Source organism: Clupea harengus, chromosome 18 (genome assembly GCF_900700415.2).
Source record: "Clupea harengus chromosome 18, Ch_v2.0.2, whole genome shotgun sequence".
NCBI classification, from domain to species: Eukaryota; Metazoa; Chordata; class Actinopteri; order Clupeiformes; family Clupeidae; genus Clupea; species Clupea harengus.
The window spans coordinates 14,088,493-14,106,605 of record NC_045169.1 but is presented as its reverse complement, the minus strand read 5'-3'; the positions used below and the strand labels follow the sequence as shown (position 1 = coordinate 14,106,605).

At 43.4% G+C, this 18,113-nt stretch overlaps 1 protein-coding gene and 1 long non-coding RNA gene across 2 annotated transcripts in view; both read left to right on the top strand.

Annotated features, from left to right (window-relative positions):
• Positions 1–1,022, top strand: part of LOC116224642 — a 2,466-nt gene extending 1,444 nt beyond the window's left edge. The window contains exon 3 of the long non-coding RNA XR_004165667.2: positions 846–1,022. This is a non-coding gene — a long non-coding RNA (uncharacterized LOC116224642). The remainder of the gene's footprint in view (positions 1–845) is intronic.
• Positions 1,023–1,081: 59 nt separating this feature from the next.
• Positions 1,082–7,271, top strand: LOC105908832 (Golgi resident protein GCP60-like). The gene is made up of 3 exons (XM_012837395.3): positions 1,082–1,094; positions 3,759–4,010; positions 6,679–7,271. Exons 1-3 carry the CDS (start codon positions 1,082–1,084, stop codon positions 6,906–6,908), a joined length of 495 nt encoding a protein of 164 aa, XP_012692849.1. The 3' UTR covers positions 6,909–7,271.
• The last annotated feature ends 10,842 nt before the right edge of the window (positions 7,272–18,113 follow it).

Here is an 18,113-nt window from a genome sequence, read left to right as displayed (position 1 = left end):
TGCCTAATGCAGGTCATACGTGTGTGTGACGTGTGTGTATGTGTGTCAAGGTATTTCCATTGACTGTCAGTAGATTAGTGCTTCATTGTTGAAGAGAAAAGGACAGAAATGTATTATAATAATACAGTACAATTGTTTGAATGATACCTATAACAAGATCATGGTTAGAGTTATGTGTGTCCGCGAAGTCAATGTGCCGTTGCTTCAGACGTACTGCTAGCGTAGTGAACTATAAACCATGGCTTAGTGGGATTACACTGTAACAAAGGTAGAGCGCTCTAAGTTAAGTCCTCGTGAATACACCTTATGGAGAGTAGTGTTACATTCAGGTTTGCTTTTTTACAACTCACAGAATTATAGATTTTGAAATCTCTGCACACAATTTGACTTTACTCTATGGTCTATGCGCAGCACGTGATCAAGAATCAAACCCCTCCATCATAGCATGCCATCGCTTTTGAAGTTCTGAAGAAATCTGATCCCTCAGATGCTTTGTCTCAGATTTCTTGAGAAACATTAGTCAAGTGACAATGATGTAAACAATGCAATTGTGCAATTGTGTTGGAGAAGCCAAAACCAGAAGTATGGTGACACACACATTATTGCAGAATACTGCTACCACTACTACTACCACTACTACTACTACTACTACTACTACTACTACTACTACTACTACTGCTACTACTGCTACTACTACTACTACTACTACTACTACTGCTACTACTGCTACTGCTATTACTACTATTGCTGGTACCAATGCTACCACTACTTCTTCTTATTCTTCTCTGCTTCCATTCTCACTCATCCTTTCTTGCCTTCTTCCTTTCTTCCCTTCTCTCTCTCAGGTGTGGAGCTGGTGGATGAGTTTCAGGCAGAGCTGATCGAGCGCGTCAAGGAGACGCGACGGATCGCCAAGGTGCTCCTGAAACAGGGGCTGCTGGGTAGTGAGGAGCACCAGGCGATTGTGACGGGCTCCAGCAGCCGTGAGCGCATGGCTGGGATCTTCAGGGCGGTGGAGGCAGGGGGAGCGCAGGCCTCTGGCGCCCTCTACAGGTTGCTGCTGGAACATGAGCCGGAGGTCATGCTGGAGATGGGTACTGCCTGTTTTCTCTTACTCTCTCTCTCTCTCTCTCTCTCTCTCTCTCTCTCTCTCACACACACACACACATTCATATCCACACACTACATATTGAGAAATACACACACAGACACATACAAATACTCAACACTCACACACATGCACACACACATTCTATACATACAAATTCACACACCAGCTGTCTAGATTTTTTTCTTAGGTTGGCCGGGCAATCGTAACATGCTAATGACTAATATTTAAAAGTAAGGGTTGGTTTATCAGGGAGGGCTTTGTCCACATATAGGTAAAAATCACAACCTATCTCGAAGATTAACGCATGACTAGTATTAGTTCAGACCAAAAGGCAGCGAGTCTTGAGGTGCCTGGCTAATCACTTGGGTCAACCCTTCCAACCCGAAGGTGCCCCGTGGGGCAGTTGGAGCTATTTTTAGCAATTGCATTTAAAAGCTCCGCGAGTTTTTGTCCTACAGACATAACAATAACACCATGAGAAACCCTGAATCTTCTCCTTTTCAAATATATTTGCATTTCGAAACTAAGACATAAATGACCACTTTGTAAAGAGAATAGTGCTGAAGCCTTGCAAATTTCTCTCTCTGAGGGTGAAGGCAACCGGTGATGGCCCGGTGAAAACACCCCGTTTCACCTGTAAATAAGTAAACACGCTGCAGCAGAACTGTGACATTGCATTATACAGCGGTGGATTGCCTTTCAGCCTCTTCGCTGGACCGAACGGTTATACTGAGCTTGCGCAGCAGCCTGGCACTCAGTCCCTGAACCAATTAGGTCTAACATGCTGGTGAGTGTAGCAATCTGTGACAGCACTGCAGCCTCTGAGCTATTCCCAAGAATTAGTGACAGGCTGTATCCGTGGGATACGGCTAAATCTAGAAAACGGTTGTGGCAACATCCTGAGCAACACTATTCCTAGAAGAAAAGTCATTAAAAAGTAAGGGAATAACATGTTGTAGGTGTCCAGAAGAAATTACCCTACTTGCCTACAGTTACTAACGGGTAATAATACTGCATACTGCAAAGAGCAGGGACTAAGGCGGTCTCTCTCTACTCTCTCTTTCTCTCCATCACTCACCACTCTCTCATAGTTTCTGTTTCTCAGTCATCTCTCTATTTCTCTCCATTTCTTTCTTCATCACTCACCACTCTCTCATAGTTTATGTGTTTCTGTAAATCAGAACAGGACTTTGTGAACAGGTGAAACCTGTTTTTAATTGTCGCGTTCTGTTCCACTGTGCAAAAACAAACGGGTGGAAAAATAACAATCTGAACAAAAGATCTGTTCCCTCGGATCACTTTCCAATTATTTCTCAGCTCTTTTCCTTTCTACTCGCCACGTCACCTCTTCTCCATTCTCATCGTGTAACCTCTGACCTTTAACCTAAACATCCTCCCAACAAACTGCTTTGACATTCATTTGTTTATCCATAACGTTATAAAATGTTTGTGTATGTGTATGTATATGTTTATATATATATATATATCCATCACTCACCACTCTCTTATAGTTTCCATTTCTCAGTCCTCTCTCTCTCTCTCTTTCTCCATTTCTTATCATCTCTCTCCCTCTCTCTCCCTCTTTCCATCTCTCTCTCCTTTTCTCTCTCTCTCTCCATCTCTCTCTCTCTCCATTTCTTATAATCTCTCTCTCTGTTTCACTTTTCCTTTCCCACTAAGCAATGAGGAGGTCGTTAAATCTAATATCTGCGGTTCAAACCAGGACTGAGTGAAGACGTTTTAAAATCTAATATCTGCAGTTCAAACCAGGACTGAGTGAAGACGTTTTAAAATCTAATATCTGCAGTTCAAACCAGGACTGTGTGAACAGGTGAAACCTGTTTTACACTGTAGAGTTTTTTTCCACTGGGCAAAAAATGAGGGTTGGAAAGATAACAATCTGAACAAACGATCAGTTCACTCGGATCACTTTCCAATTATTTCTCAGCTCTTTCCCTTTCTACTCGCCACGTCACCTCTTCTCCATTCTCATTGTGTAACCTCTGACCTTTAACCTAAACATCCTCCCAACAAACTGCTTTGACATTCATTTGTTTATCCATAACGTTATAAAATGTTTGTGTATGTGTATGTATATGTTTATATATATATATATATCCATCACTCACCACTCTCTTATAGTTTCCATTTCTCAGTCCTCTCTCTCTCTCTCTCTTCCTCCATTTCTTATCATCTCTCTCTCCATCTCTCTCTCCATCTCTCTCCGCCACGTCACCTCTTCTCCACTCTCATCGTGTAACCTTTGACCTTTAACCTAAACATCCTCCCAACAAACTGCTTTGACATTCATTTGTGTTTATCCATCGCATTACAAAATCCCACTCTAGGCATCTCTGCTCTTTTGTTCTCGACATCAGAGTTTAGCGTTAGTTCTACACATTGTTACATGGCACACTGAATGTATATTTACAACAGTTCATTGGTAATTGTATTTGTGTCTTTTTATATTATAGCACAATATATATAGTATATATATATTTATTTATGTATGTATATATATATATGTATGTTTATTTCCGTATACAGTATTGATATATATATGTATGTTTATATATGTATGTTTATTTCTGTATACAGTATTGATATTTATGTATGTTTATATATGTATGTTTATTTCCTCCCTCAGAGCACGCTCAGTTTGTCTGTGAGGTAAAAGAGGACCTTCTCCAGCGCTTGACACGGGCGGAGGCGGTGGCCCATCGGCTGCTAGGGGAGGGGCTACTGAGCGAGGACGCGTACTTCAGTGTCAGTGACGCTGTGGGTGGGGAGAGGAGGGCCCAGGAGCTGTGGGCGGGGCTAGAGACGGGCGGCATCGCAGCGAAGGATGGATTCTATAGAGCGCTGTTTCACTGCCAGCCTCTGCTGTACAGAGAGTTGGGTGAGTCGTTTGTTGTTGTTGTTGCTGTTATTTCTCTCGTTTTTCTCTCCACACCTCTCTTTTCATGACCACAGTCATAGTCCCAATCTGGAAATAGAGTTGGTTTTGAATTGTGTTCTTTTTTGTTTATACTGTCCTTTGTCCTTTCTGTTTTTGTCACGTTTGCCACGCTTTTTGCTACGTTTCCATTCACCCCTCTTCTTCTTTAACTCTCTCTTTCAACAGATAGATATGTCTCTTCTACTATCAACAGATAGATATGTCTCTTTCACAATCAACAGATAGATATGTCTCTTTCACAATCAACAGATAGATATGTCTCTTTCACAATCAACAGATAGATATGTCTCTTTCACAATCAACAGATAGATATGTCTCTTTCACAATCAACAGATAGATATGTCTCTTTCACAATCAACAGATAGATATGTCTCTTTCACAATCAACAGATAGATATGTCTCTTTCACAATCAACAGATAGATATGTCTCTTTCACAATCAACAGATAGATATGTCTCTTTCATTATCAACAGATAGATATGTCTCTTTCACAATCAACAGATAGATATGTCTCTTTCATTATCAACAGATAGATATGTCTCTTTCATTATCAACAGATAGATATGTCTCTTTCACAATCAACAGATAGATATGTCTCTTTCACAATCAACAGATAGATATGTCTCTTTCACAATCAACAGATAGATATGTCTCTTTCATTATCAACAGATAGATATGTCTCTTTCACAATCAACAGATAGATATGTCTCTTTCATTATCAACAGATAGATATGTCTCTTTCACAATCAACAGATAGATATGTCTCTTTCATTATCAACAGATAGATATGTCTCTTTCACAATCAACAGATAGATATGTCTCTTTCACAATCAACAGATAGATATGTCTCTTTCACAATCAACAGATAGATATGTCTCTTTCACAATCAACAGATAGATATGTCTCTTCTACTATCAACAGATAGATATGTCTCTTTCACAATCAACAGATAGATATGTCTCTTTCACAATCAACAGATAGATATGTCTCTTTCACAATCAACAGATAGATATGTCTCTTTCACAATCAACAGATAGATATGTCTCTTTCATTATCAACAGATAGATATGTCTCTTTCACAATCAACAGATAGATATGTCTCTTTCACAATCAACAGATAGATATGTCTCTTTCACAATCAACAGATAGATATGTCTCTTTCACAATCAACAGATAGATATGTCTCTTTCATTATCAACAGATAGATATGTCTCTTTCACAATCAACAGATAGATATGTCTCTTTCACAATCAACAGATAGATATGTCTCTTTCACAATCAACAGATAGATATGTCTCTTTCATTATCAACAGATAGATATGTCTCTTTCATTATCAAACAGATAGATATGTCTCTTTTCACAATCAACAGATAGATATGTCTCTTTCACAATCAACAGATAGATATGTCTCTTTCACAATCAACAGATAGATATGTCTCTTCACAATCAACAGATAGATATGTCTCTTTCACAATCAACAGATAGATATGTCTCTTTCATATCAACAGATAGATATGTCTCTTTCATTATCCAACAGATAGATATGTCTCTTTCATTATCAACAGATAGATATGTCTCTTTCACAATCAACAGATAGATATGTCTCTTTCATTATCAACAGATAGATATGTCTCTTTCACAATCAACAGATAGATATGTCTCTTTCATTATCAACAGATAGATATGTCTCTTTCACAATCAACAGATAAGATTGTCTACTTCATTCAACAGATAGATATGTCTCTTTCACAATCAACAGATAGATATGTCTCTTTCACAATCAACAGATAGATATGTCTCTTTCATTATCAACAGATAGATATGTCTCTTTCATTATCAACAGATAGATATGTCTCTTTCATTATCAACAGATAGATATGTCTCTTTCATTATCAACAGATAGATATGTCTCTTTCATTATCAACAGATAGATATGTCTCTTTCATTATCAACAGATAGATATGTCTCTTTCATTATCAACAGTATACACTCTCCTTCTGTCACTCGCTCCCCTTTCTTTTGCCCCCCCACATCCACCTTCTTTCTTTAATCCAGAAATGTTGATGTCAGGCAGATATATATATTTTCTTTTGTTGAGCTCTATTTTCTCCCCCATCTCTCTGTCTCTCTCTGTCTCTCTCTCTCTTTCTCTCTCTGTTTTATCTTGTATCTGCCTGGACACCTCCCTCTTCGTTTTCTATCTCTTGTCTAATTATGTTTTATTAGAGAACTGAATGACACGAGGCATGTCTCTCTCACTTGGCCTCCTGTCTCTCATTCTGTCTCTGTCTCTCTCTCTCCCGTCAGACAGGTACAAATGACCGCTTAGTAGTGACATCATAAATTAATGTCAGTGCACTCAGTGCTGGAATCTAGCTCCCTCTTGTGGCCATTCCTGGGCAAGAGCTTTGTTTTTATTGTATTCCCTCCTCTCTCTCTCTCTCTCTCTCTCTCTCTCTCTCTCTCTCTTTCTGCTCACCTTTTTTTCAAAAGTATTGCTGCTCAAAAGCTAAAAAAAAAACCCATGCGATTGACCGATTGATCAACTGATTGATAGATAGATTTCCAAGCTAATAGACTTTTCTCTCTTTTTTTTTGGCTTCACAGAAAAGGAGCGAGTGATGAGGATGTGTGGAACAAACGGAGGGAGCGAGGTGGACAGACTGGAGAGAAGAAGGGAGGAGCTGCGGACAGAGGAGAGGAAACTCAAGCTGGAGAGAGAAAAGATGGAGAGAGAGAGGGATGAGCTAGAGCGCATCAGGAAGGAGGTAGAGAAAATGAGACAGGCAGTACGGCAAGAGACTGAGCAGCTACAGCTAATCAGAGAAAAAAGATGAAAGAAGGATGAAATAAGAAATGCTTCAAAATAAAATCTGAAAATGTACTTGGTGCTTTAGCATTGTTTTCTTATGTTTGGGCATAATCATCCGCTGTTAACAGCTGAATGGCCTCCTTCAAGACTGCTGACTGGTGCTGGCTGTTCAGCAACTTCAACACCATTTTAACTGTATTTCAGAAATTCCAAAACCATTTAACTGGATTTTAGAAACTTGTAGAACATGTGTAGAAGTGTAGAACATGGAGACTGTGTTTGTGCATTGTGCCTGTTGTGATTCAGTTTACAGTGATGACAGTAACGGTGACCTATTTGAGAGAATGTTTTTTTTAAGACACTTAACTTGCACAGTTGTGTTTCTGTATGCAACCCACCTCCTAAGTAAAGAATCCTTGTTTTGATTCAATCCTGTGTTTGAGTTGTGAATTTGGGTCCTACCTAAACTATGTGTGAGCCACAAAACTACCAAATATCATGATGACCTTTTTTCAAAATCATACATGACTGTATAAACATACTTGAATTCATTAAGTACAACATTAGATAGTGTAGCTTTTTAACTAGATTCTTAAAACTTTTAAAAACTAGACTTTTAAAAACTAGAACCAAATCCACGACCCACCAGTTGAAAAACCCTGCCTTGCGCTGTGTGCCGTGTGGCGTGATAGCAGACATCGCCATTGAGTCCAATGAGCAACAGCACCCTTAGGTGTCCATGAAGGGGAATAACGCGATAAAATATTTTAACGCAGTTAACGCAACTTTAAAAAAAAAGTTTTTTTTAACTTTAGTTTAGTTAGGGCTGTGTAGTCTACGGTTAACTCGCCTTGCTCCTATATTGATGTCAGGTGAAAACTTATGAGTGAAACAATAATACACAAGAAACGAAACACAGCAAGTTACTATTAGATTCATTACACCAAGAATTAGAGCAACAACAGATTACAACACAGCTGGCTAATAAGTGCTAATGTCTGCCACCAACTGGGTAACGAATGAATGGTGTGCTAACAGTCACATATTAGAACATAACGTATCTAAATTAATAATAATTAAATTTTACGTTACAACGAACTAACACAGTTCATAGAATTTAAACATAGGTCACTTAAACATATTTATCACAGTGTGAGACAGCTAAATAACTTAGTCATTGTTTTGGAGCGTGCAAGGGAAAGCATAATTTAATAGAGGCTTACTAGACATGTGCGTTACTAACTGTCACAGTTAGTCTGTCAACAGAAATAAATACAATAAAAAACACCACAAAAATCCCTCCCCTGTTGTTGCTGCCTTGTCGTGGTGGGGAGGCTTGTGTGCCTCCGTGACCCTGAAGACTGTACCGGCGGGGGGTTATATCCCTGGCAGGTACTACCAAGCCAGGCAGTTTTCAGGTTAGAGGCCAGTCTAAAAGCAGCATTGCCATCACCCATTGGCAGTAGGATGATTGGATGAAGATTGGGCCGATGTATTTGTTATACATATGAATGGTGTTTCTGCCTATGCAAATTAGGACGTATTCAATAAGTGTGGAGCTCATGTGCATATTCAAATTCATTTAAAAAGAAACTTGTAATACAAAAAAAGTTACTTTTCATGTATACTTTTACTATGTAAAGTTTTATCGTGGTAGGAGTAAAGGAAAAAATTAAGCCTATTTGGGTGTATTTTGGGCATATTCGATTAGTGTATAGCTCATTTGCATATTAAAATTAATTTTCAAAGAAACTTGTAATACAAAATGTTTTACTTTTCATGGGTAGTTTCATTGTGTAAAGTTTCATTTTGATAGGAGTAAAGGAAAAAAATAGCCCCATTGGGGTGTAATGTTGCCTGGCCTTATTGGCACACATCTCGGATTGATGAGAATTTAACATATTTCCTCAACTAGGATTTCTTAGGACTTTTAGTATGTTGTTCTGGACACCTCAGAGAAATGATCTAAGCTGCAAAAAATTCTTTTACAATTTGTCTGTCGAAAAACGCTACTTTGCCTGGCCTATAAATGTATCTCTTATTTGTGGTTGGAAGCCGTGTATTTTGTTACACGTCCTGACCAATGGTTTCATAATCCGTCCATGTGTGCGTGTCCATAGCAACAATACACTACAACATGAAACATTAAATCACTCCAAGCAATATACATTTGCTGACCTAAATAAGATGCTATTTGTTTTTACTTGAGGCTATTTCAATAATTGACAATTGGCCTACCATGTTATGGGAGCGATGAGGGACAGGTGGGGCTTGAAAAGCCCCCCTTGTTCAAAGTGGGGAATGACAGAAAAAGTTTGAGAACCACTGTGGTAGTTGAAGATGGAGAGAGCTGAGGGATTGTTGGGCGGAAAGTCTCTGTTTAAGAGCCAAAATGACGGAACAATCGACAAAACTGAAGTTGTATGTAGCATTTGTGCAAAGCACATTAACGATCTTACGATTTACTGTCGAGAGGCACCATTGTGTTTAAAAAATAAATAAAAATACAATTAAACAACAGTGTCTAAAATGCACGCTGTATGAAGTGATTACTCGTTAATTTATAAGATTTAGTTTTTAGAAGAAAAACAAACTTTTAATCGCGATTAATCGTGATTAATTCATTTCAAAATGTGCGATTAATTAGTTAATTTTTTTTTATCTATTGACAGCCCTAATTCTTAGTTATTGAATATAATGGTAACATGGTATGGTTGGTGTGCTTGAGTGTAGAATGGTAATGCGGGAGGGTGGGGGCAAGGGGAGGGTCGGGTTACAGAATATTGAAGGGTGGTGTCTGTTAATATATGTGGCTTATGGTTATGTTTTTGTTTTTGTGGCTGACATTTGCCTCCCTCTATGTGCGTTGTGTTTTTCTATTGCAATGTATTGGGCGATAAGATTTTTCCAGTGGTTGATGTGGCAAGATTTCTTGGATTTCCAGTTTTGGAGGATTTGGAGGATCCACTCTTAGTGTAGTTTGGGTTTGAGCTGAGATGTGAGGGAGGCACAAGATCCACTCTTAGTGTAGTTTGTGTTTGAGCTGAGATGTGAGGGAGGCACAAGATCCACTCTTAGTGTAGTTTGGGTTTGAGCTGAGATGCAGCTTTCAGTCAGGCAAGAATCAGGTCAGTTAGGAAACAGAATTCAAGTTGAACTTTGAAGAAACTCTGCAGACTGAACAGTAGAGAATTTCTCCTCGCCTGATTCTTCTCTCCTTTTGGTAAGAATGGTTTTATTTGTTCACGACCAATGAATAAGTAGGGTATGGAGAGGCCATTTTCTACAAGTACGGCATGTCTGACAGCTAGCCCTCGACTGGGTTAACACTCTGGACCCTAAGGCCTGTTAGACTCTTTTAGGTAGTCTGCCATGCCTTGATATTTTACCTTACTAAAAACATTGAGGCAAAAGTGTCATGTATGATTATATTCTAGAAGACCTCTGCAATAATAACATGAGAGTAAAAGGAATGTAATAAAACTAGGGCTGTCAGCGTTAACGCGTTAATCTATGCGATTAATGCGGCCGCGATTAACGCGATAAAATATTTTAACGCAATTAACGCAATTTTTTTTTTTTTAATGCCTTTATTTGGATAGTTATGAAGTTATGACAGAAAGCGATGCGGAGAAGAGGTGGGGAGAGGATTGGGAAATTACTTTAGGCCAGACTTGAACCTGTGTCCCCTCGGGCAATGTAAGTAGGGGGCTTAGCCTACCAATAGCCCCCCTTGTTCAAAGTGGGGAATGACAGAAAAAGTTTGAGAACCACTGCCGTAGTTGAAGATGGAGAGAGCTGAGGGATTGTTGGGCGGAAAGTTTCTGTTTAATAGGCAAAATTACGGAACAATCGACAAAACTAAAGTTGTATGTAGCATTTTAAATTAAATGTAGCTATCACAGAAGCGGCTCGTCTTTAAGTTATCACCTTAAATGCAAAGCACCCGACAGAAAGCAGTCCCAGGTTAGATGGTCGCCAACCCACACTCTTATGATTTACCGTCGAGGGGCACTATTGTGTCTCGCATACATTTCTTTTATGACGGCGAGAGAGCACGAAAAATTCAGCTCCTCGAGCAAGCTGCCACCGTCACCCTTACTGGTGACCACTGGACATCAGTCAGCAATGACAATTACCTGGGTGTCACAGCTCATTTGATTGACAATGTATGGAAATTGAGATATTTTTCATTGGAAGTAAAAAAAAAAAACAGACAAACAAACTTTTAATCGCGATTAATCTAGATTAATGAATTTCAAAATGTGAGATTAATTAGTTAATTTTTTTAATCTATTGACAGCCCTAAATAAAACAAATTGTATTTAAATCAAATCTAAACTTACCCTTACACAAACCTACTTTCAGCCTAACAAGCAAGCTATGCATAAGCTAATCAAGTGAACTTACATTGTAGTTCTATGTGTAAATAAAAACGTCTCGGTTACTTAGTAAGTAACCTCGGTTCCCTAAGCAGGGACCAGATATAACAGATGGGACATGACGTTAGTCACGGTTCCAATCGAAGCATTTATTCATTCACTCCTGAAAGGCTGCGATTCGTCCATTCCCTCTCCTGAGCCCGCCCCCTCAGGAGCTTATAAATTGGGAAGCACACGGTCGAATCAGTCTTGGAAAGGAAACTGAGCGTAGAAGCACAATCCAAGAGCAACACTGTACACGCAACTTTTGTTATATCTGGTCCCTGCTTAGGGAACCGAGGTTACGGAAGTAACCGAGACGTTCCCTATCGCAGTAGGACTGCGATATAACAGATGGGACCGTATATATTCCCGCGTGATAATACAGTGGCAGCCAATCACACACACCAACTTACACATTGCTTTTGCCCTCCTAGAGGTTCATACAGCAGCTGGTGGTGAACATTATAAGGCACATCCTTTATACATAGGCGACAGGGATCAGTGATTCCCCGCCTGTAGGAAACCAACCCTAGAATGGTTCATTCGCAACGTAACACGTAGACGCTGATGAACACATACATCATTATATCGTTCTCAGGCCAGGGGATTCAAAGATCGCCTGCCTGTAGAACACCTTGTAAAAAACTAGGTTCAGCCACATCTAACATATAGAATCTAATGAAAGTGTGGCGAGAACTCCAGCTTGCAGCTTTACAATTTCTTCCACTGAGACTCCTTTCAGTAAGGCCCAGGAAGAAGAGACCCCCCGCGTAGAGTGCGCATGCAACTTCTCCGGGGGATCTAAAGACAAACTCGTATAAGATAACACGATAGCCTCTACTATCCAACGGGAGAGGCTCGGTTTTGATAAAGGTCTGCCTTTTGCACGTGTGCCAAAGCACACAAACAGCTGATCTGTTTGTCTGAATGCCCCAGTGCGATCTACATAGCAGCGGAGAGCGCGTACTGGGCAAAGCTTATTCAAACGTTCCTCCTCTGCTGATGCAAAAGGAGGAGGCGAGAAAACTGCTAATTCAATCACCTGATTGCGGAATGGGGTTGCCACCACTTTAGGTGTGTAAACAGCATTAGGTCGCATAACCACTTTGTCCCCAGCGATCAAGAACTGAAGGCACGATGGGCTGACGGACAGGGCTTGCATGCCACCAACGCGCTTTGCTGACGCCAATGCCAGTAACAGCGCGGTCTTTAAAGAGACAAATTTTATGTCCACCGTCTCCAGGGGCTCGAATGGAGGCCCTGTGAGAGCACGTAACACAACCAGCAGATCCCATGAGGGTATGAGGTGCCTATCAGGCACCCTGAGCCGTCTCACCCCCGCCATAAAGCGTGACGCTAGCGGGTGACCGCCCGGGGAATTGTCATTGATGCCTGCATGGCAGGCTGAGATGGCCGCCAGGTACACAGTGGAAGCCGCCTTCCCCTCATCAAACAACTGCTTAGGAATTTTAATATGACGCCCAGCGCGCAGTTGACGGGGTCGCGCTGACGCGCAGCGCACCATCGTTCAAAACTGCGCCACTTCAGCGTATACAGAGCCCGGGTTGACATCCGCTCGGGCACTCTGTATCGTAGCCACCACCGCGTCTGACAAGCCTGAAGCTAGGAGCCTGCTCCTTTCAGGTGCCAGGCCCTGAGACGCCACAGTTCTGGTCGGGGATGCCAAACTGTCCCGTGCGCCTGTGATAGGAGGTCTCTCCGAAGAGGAAGCTCCCAAGGCGGTTGCACTGACATATTGATCAGATCCGCCACCCACGGCTGACTGATCAACAGCAACTCCCTGCCCTCGTCCGCTACTCTGCCCAGCACCTGCTGGAGGAGCGGAACCGGGGGAAACGCGTACAGACGCAAGCTCGGCCACTGGTGGCTCAGTGCGTCCACGCCCAGTGGGGGGTTGTCGCCCCCTAGCGAGAACCAGAGTGGGCAGCAGGTGTTCTGTCTGTTGGCAAACAGATCCACCTGGGCCCTATAAAAACGCAGCCAAATCTGATCTATCACCTGAGGGTGTAGACACCAATCTGCTGCCTGAGGGTCGGCCCTCGATAACAGGTCCGCCCTGTAGTTGAGGTGGCCTGGAATATGAACTGCTCTGAGGTAACGGATGTGAACCGCTGCCCACAGGAGCAACGATTCGCCCAGTGGTACAACGACGGGGAGCGCACTCCGCCTTGGCGGTTTGTATACGCCAAAGCCGAAGTGTTGTCCGTCTTTACCAACACATGCCGACCACTTAATCTGGGTAGAAAGTGCCACAGTGCCAGGACGACCGTTCGCAGTTCTAACACATTTATATTTGACACGGCTTCTGCTACAGACCAGCGACCGTTCACATATTCCCCCTCGCTGACCGCCCCCCACCCTTTCGTGGAGGCGTCTGTGGTTACCACTACGCGGTGCGTCACTATGCCCATGGGGCCTGATGCCGCGAGGAACCGCGGGGTTCTCCAGATTGCCAGGGCTTTCCTGCATCTGGAGGTCACCGTTATTCTGCGGTGTCTGTCCTTGGTTGAACTGAGTCTCAAGGAGAGATACCACATCTGAAAAGGCTGCATACGCAACATCCCCAGAGGGAGAGCGATTGCGGCTGATGCCATCATGCCCAGCAGCCTTTGGCAGCACAGGGACGAGACTGACTGTCCCAGCCGGAACTGATGCACGCATGATCTGATGGCATTTATTCGGTCTTGAGACAGACTGACCTTCATTGAGGTGGAGTCTAGAACCATGCCTGGGAAATGTGCGGCCTGGCCTGGGCGCAGAACGCTTTTTTCCTTGTTTATTACAAAGCCGAGTCGGTACAAGTTTGCCACCACTAGATGGCAGTCTTGTACCGGAAATGAGACTGTCCCTGCGGCACCACTGATTGAACCACCCCTCCGAATCTCGGAGGGGGGCTTGTTTTGGGCACCCATGGCGACGCAGTGCATGCGTGCCAGCTCTCCTCGCAACATGTCATACTGAGCTTTCAGTTGAATAATTGGTTGGGAGTAAAACCCGCTCATTGCCAATCTGCCCATGTCTAGATCTGTCCCCGCTCTGTCTAGGGAGGGGGTCAAGATCTGAGGGCACACCATCACATTGTTTGAAAAAATGTGGGTGTATGGATACAGAGGTGGATATGTTGAGGGGAAATTTACACAAGTGATGGAAATTGATATTACCATTAATTTATAGACTTACATTGCATTGCAAGCATGTTCTCCTGTGTGTGTGTGTGGGTGTGTGTGTGCCATGTCTATTGATAGTCTTAGTACACCTTTGTTTAAAGCCCCTAGCAGACATCCCCCTGCCCCAGGTGGAGGAATACACATTAATTGTCCACCATTTTGGGCCTGTGTGTGTTCCTCCATAAGAAAATCCCCTCCCACTCACCTCCCCTTCCCAACCTTGACCTGTAGAACCTTACCCAATGTTGACCTATCACCCCCAAGGTATCCTCCCATGATTGACTGGTATGTAACCTGTAACACTGTGGTGCCTCTTCAGTCTTTGCCTGCCTCTACTTGATGTTGGAATTGACTCCCTGCAGGAGCACCTTGGAATACACCTCCAGAAACCTTTGATTCGCCTCGTGGTCTTTTGTCTAATAGAATGTTGGCCTGAGATTCTCTATCACAAGCATGACTTATGTCTGCGCCTATAGGGGCAGTGTTTGTGACATGTGAGGGTTGTGCTTGTGGAGACTGACACACTGTGCTTGACATGGAGGTTGCAAGTGAGCGGCGGGCAGTCTTTATGGTGGTGGGGAGTCCACTTCCCCTCCCTTCAATGGCAGGCGATCGGGTTCGCTGGGACCTGTTCAGCCCTCTCCCACGGCGGGCAGCAAGCCGGTGTGGGGCTGGGAGTAAACCCGCTCATGGCCCACCTGATGATGTCTAGTTCTGTGTCCGCTCCGCTCAGGGAGGGGGGTCAAGATCTGGGGGCACACGTCACATTGCTTAAACAATGTGGGCATATGGGTGCCGTGGTGGATGCGTTGAGGGGGAGATTTACACACACATGACTTACTGCTGCGCCTACAGGGGCAGTGCTTGTGAGAACTGACACACCGTGCTTGACATGAAGGTTGCATGTGAGCAGCGGGCAGTCTTTTTCGACAGTTGCCCTCAGTGCTACGCCAAGTAGCTGCTGACTCAGGGTCATGGCTGAGACCGGGGGAGAGGGTGCCGTCGACCCCTCACACGTCCTTCTCGCTGTTGTCCAGCAGGCTCTCCGTCTCCAGCCCGAAATCCACATCTGGAATGGGCTGGTTGGAAAGCAGTGAGGGGGCTTCACTGCCTCGTGGTAAGCTGTTACCAGGAGGGAGGGTGAAGGACTGGGATGGTGCAGCGGGGGCGGTTGCAGCAGTTAAGCGGCTACCGGACTCCCCGCTACCTGTTGCCGATGGTGTGCACTGCTCAGCTGGTGACAGCCGTTGATGGCAAGCTAGCCAGCAGGGTAGTCAGTGGGCTAGCCAGCTAACGAGCTAACAAGCTAGGTAGCTAACTCAAACCTTCTTAAGTCTAAAAATCTTAACTCGCGGAACTCACGCTAGTGACAGAAGTACAGACCGAGTTTGTTTACTTTCCCAACGGTGATAACCGTCAGGCAACAAGCTAGTTCGCAGGGTAGTCGATGGACTAGCCCGCTATCAAGCTAACAAGCTAGGTAGCTAACTTGAACTTTTAAGTCTATAAGCCTTAACTTGCGGCACTAAGCCAGTGAAGGTAGTAAGACATAGTTCGCTTACCTTCCCAACGGTGACGGCAGTTAGGCAGCAACCCAGTTTGCAGGGTAGTCAGTGGACTAGCCAGCTAACGAGCTAACTTGGTAACTCTCGTCAGACGGGGAGAGGCTAGCGGGTGCGGCTGCAGCTACACAGCGGTAGCCTGACACCACGCTGCCCGGGGCCGAAGGGATGCGCAGCCCTACCGGGGGATCACCCCAGACGGTGCTGGTGTCGCCTTCCTGGCGTCTAAGCGTTCACAATACGCTAGACGCTTGGTGGCCCTCGCTAGCGTCATGCTAGCGCAGATGTCGCAGGCCGGGTCGTCGCCATTGAGAGCCGCCTCCGCGTGGGCCCTGCCAAGGCAGGCCACGCAACGGCAGTGGCGGTCGCCCTTGTCTCTGGCATGCCCGCAGTCGGGGCAAGCCTGCCTGGACATAATCTGAAATGAGAAAGAAAGTTAATTTCAAAAGCACACTATCACAACTGAATGTTGGGTAGCAAGAAGCTAGCAGGCTAGTCAGGGACTTAGCCGGCTAACCAGCTAGGATAGCGACTCTACTTTCTTAATAGTAAGTCGAACTTGTAGCACTTGGAGCTAGTGAGGGTAAAGAACCCGAATAACACACCAACTCGAAAGAGTAAAAGCACACCAAGTTTCAACTTATCAGAGCGTGGAATGGACGAATCGCAGCCTTTCAGGCGTGAATGAATAAATGCTTCGATTGGAGCCGTGACTAACGTCATGTCCCATCTGTTATATCGCAGTCCTACTGTGATAGGGAACTGTCGAGAAAGGCTCACAGTTCCTTGTGAAGGGACCGACATTTGATAGTTAGTTTAATAAATATATTCCATAGTCAATAATTCAATATATCTGACCTAGTGGTCATTTTAGTGTTCTTTGGATTTCATGAGTTGTAAAAACTTCTCATGTGTATTCTGTTCCTGGCCTACATGAGGTGTGAGAAGCCCTCACAGCTTCCCCCCCTGACTAGAGACATATAATAATTAGCATTTAGGGATCCACCCCCCCTGGCATGCACACAGCTTAAATTCTGTGCTTTCCCAAAAGACACTCAGTGAAGGAGATTTAGGTGGAACACACAGTGAAATCTAACTCTCTTTCCTCCTCTGGTGCGCGCCACTGAAAGAATAAACCTGGATTTGGTTTTTCATCACAATCTGACTGAGTCTCCGATACATTTGGGATATAGAAATAATTCCTATCAATTGGAGGTCCACCACCGAGATATTAATTCTTGGAATTTTGCTGAGATTTCAGTTCTGCTGTAAAGATCCTCTGTACCCCGTTTGATACAACACTTTGGTAAGTAAACTTACTTAATCTTGGGAAAATATGTGCCGTAGATCGTAGTAACAGTCTTGAGATTGGAATTCTCAGACGGAATTGAGTCTTTGCACTAGCAAGTTCACCGTGGGCAAGCTAAAGCTTAATTCGAGTGTGTGAGCCTTCAGCTCCATATTCACATCAGAGTGTTGAGTAATTCTCCCTTGGGAGAAACTACACTCTTGAGCCTGCTCTGTTTAGAGAGTAGCAGACATCTGATTCAGCACAGTCTGAGCTGTGGGTTGGATCATTTGTGAAAATCTAGTTTCTGCCACGCTCAGATATTGTTCCCAAGAGGATATAGGCCTAAGTGTTGTGGAAAGGGATCTACAGCATTTTAATATTTGAATTTCGAAATTGTTCTAAGTTAATTTGTAAATTATTTTACATTAAATTGTGCAGATTCAGTCTTTTTGAGATGGAAAACAAAGATTCAAGACGTATGGTCCATTTGAGTGTTCAGATTGCAATGGCCAGTGTGGGAAATGATATAAAAACATGAGAAAGTTAAAATTGAGATGATAAAAGATGGTTTTCAGCTAATTTGGGGAGTCAGGAAAGCCAGTGAATGGGTTTTTAGACATTAAGTCTGAAAAGAAAAGACAGCGATATTCGCGCTATCTCATGAGCAGATGGACACAGCGTTCACAGGGTTTCTTGGTGGAATCAGACGGCCAGCCAGCGACCCTTCCTAGACTGCGTGAAAGTATGAAACAGAATGCTGACAAA

Coding starts and splice junctions, on each gene's coding strand:
- LOC105908832 (XM_012837395.3), top strand. Junction 4,011..6,678: donor TCTGCTGTACAGAGAGTTGG/GTGAGTCGTTTG, acceptor TTGGCTTCACAG/AAAAGGAGCGAGTGATGAGG.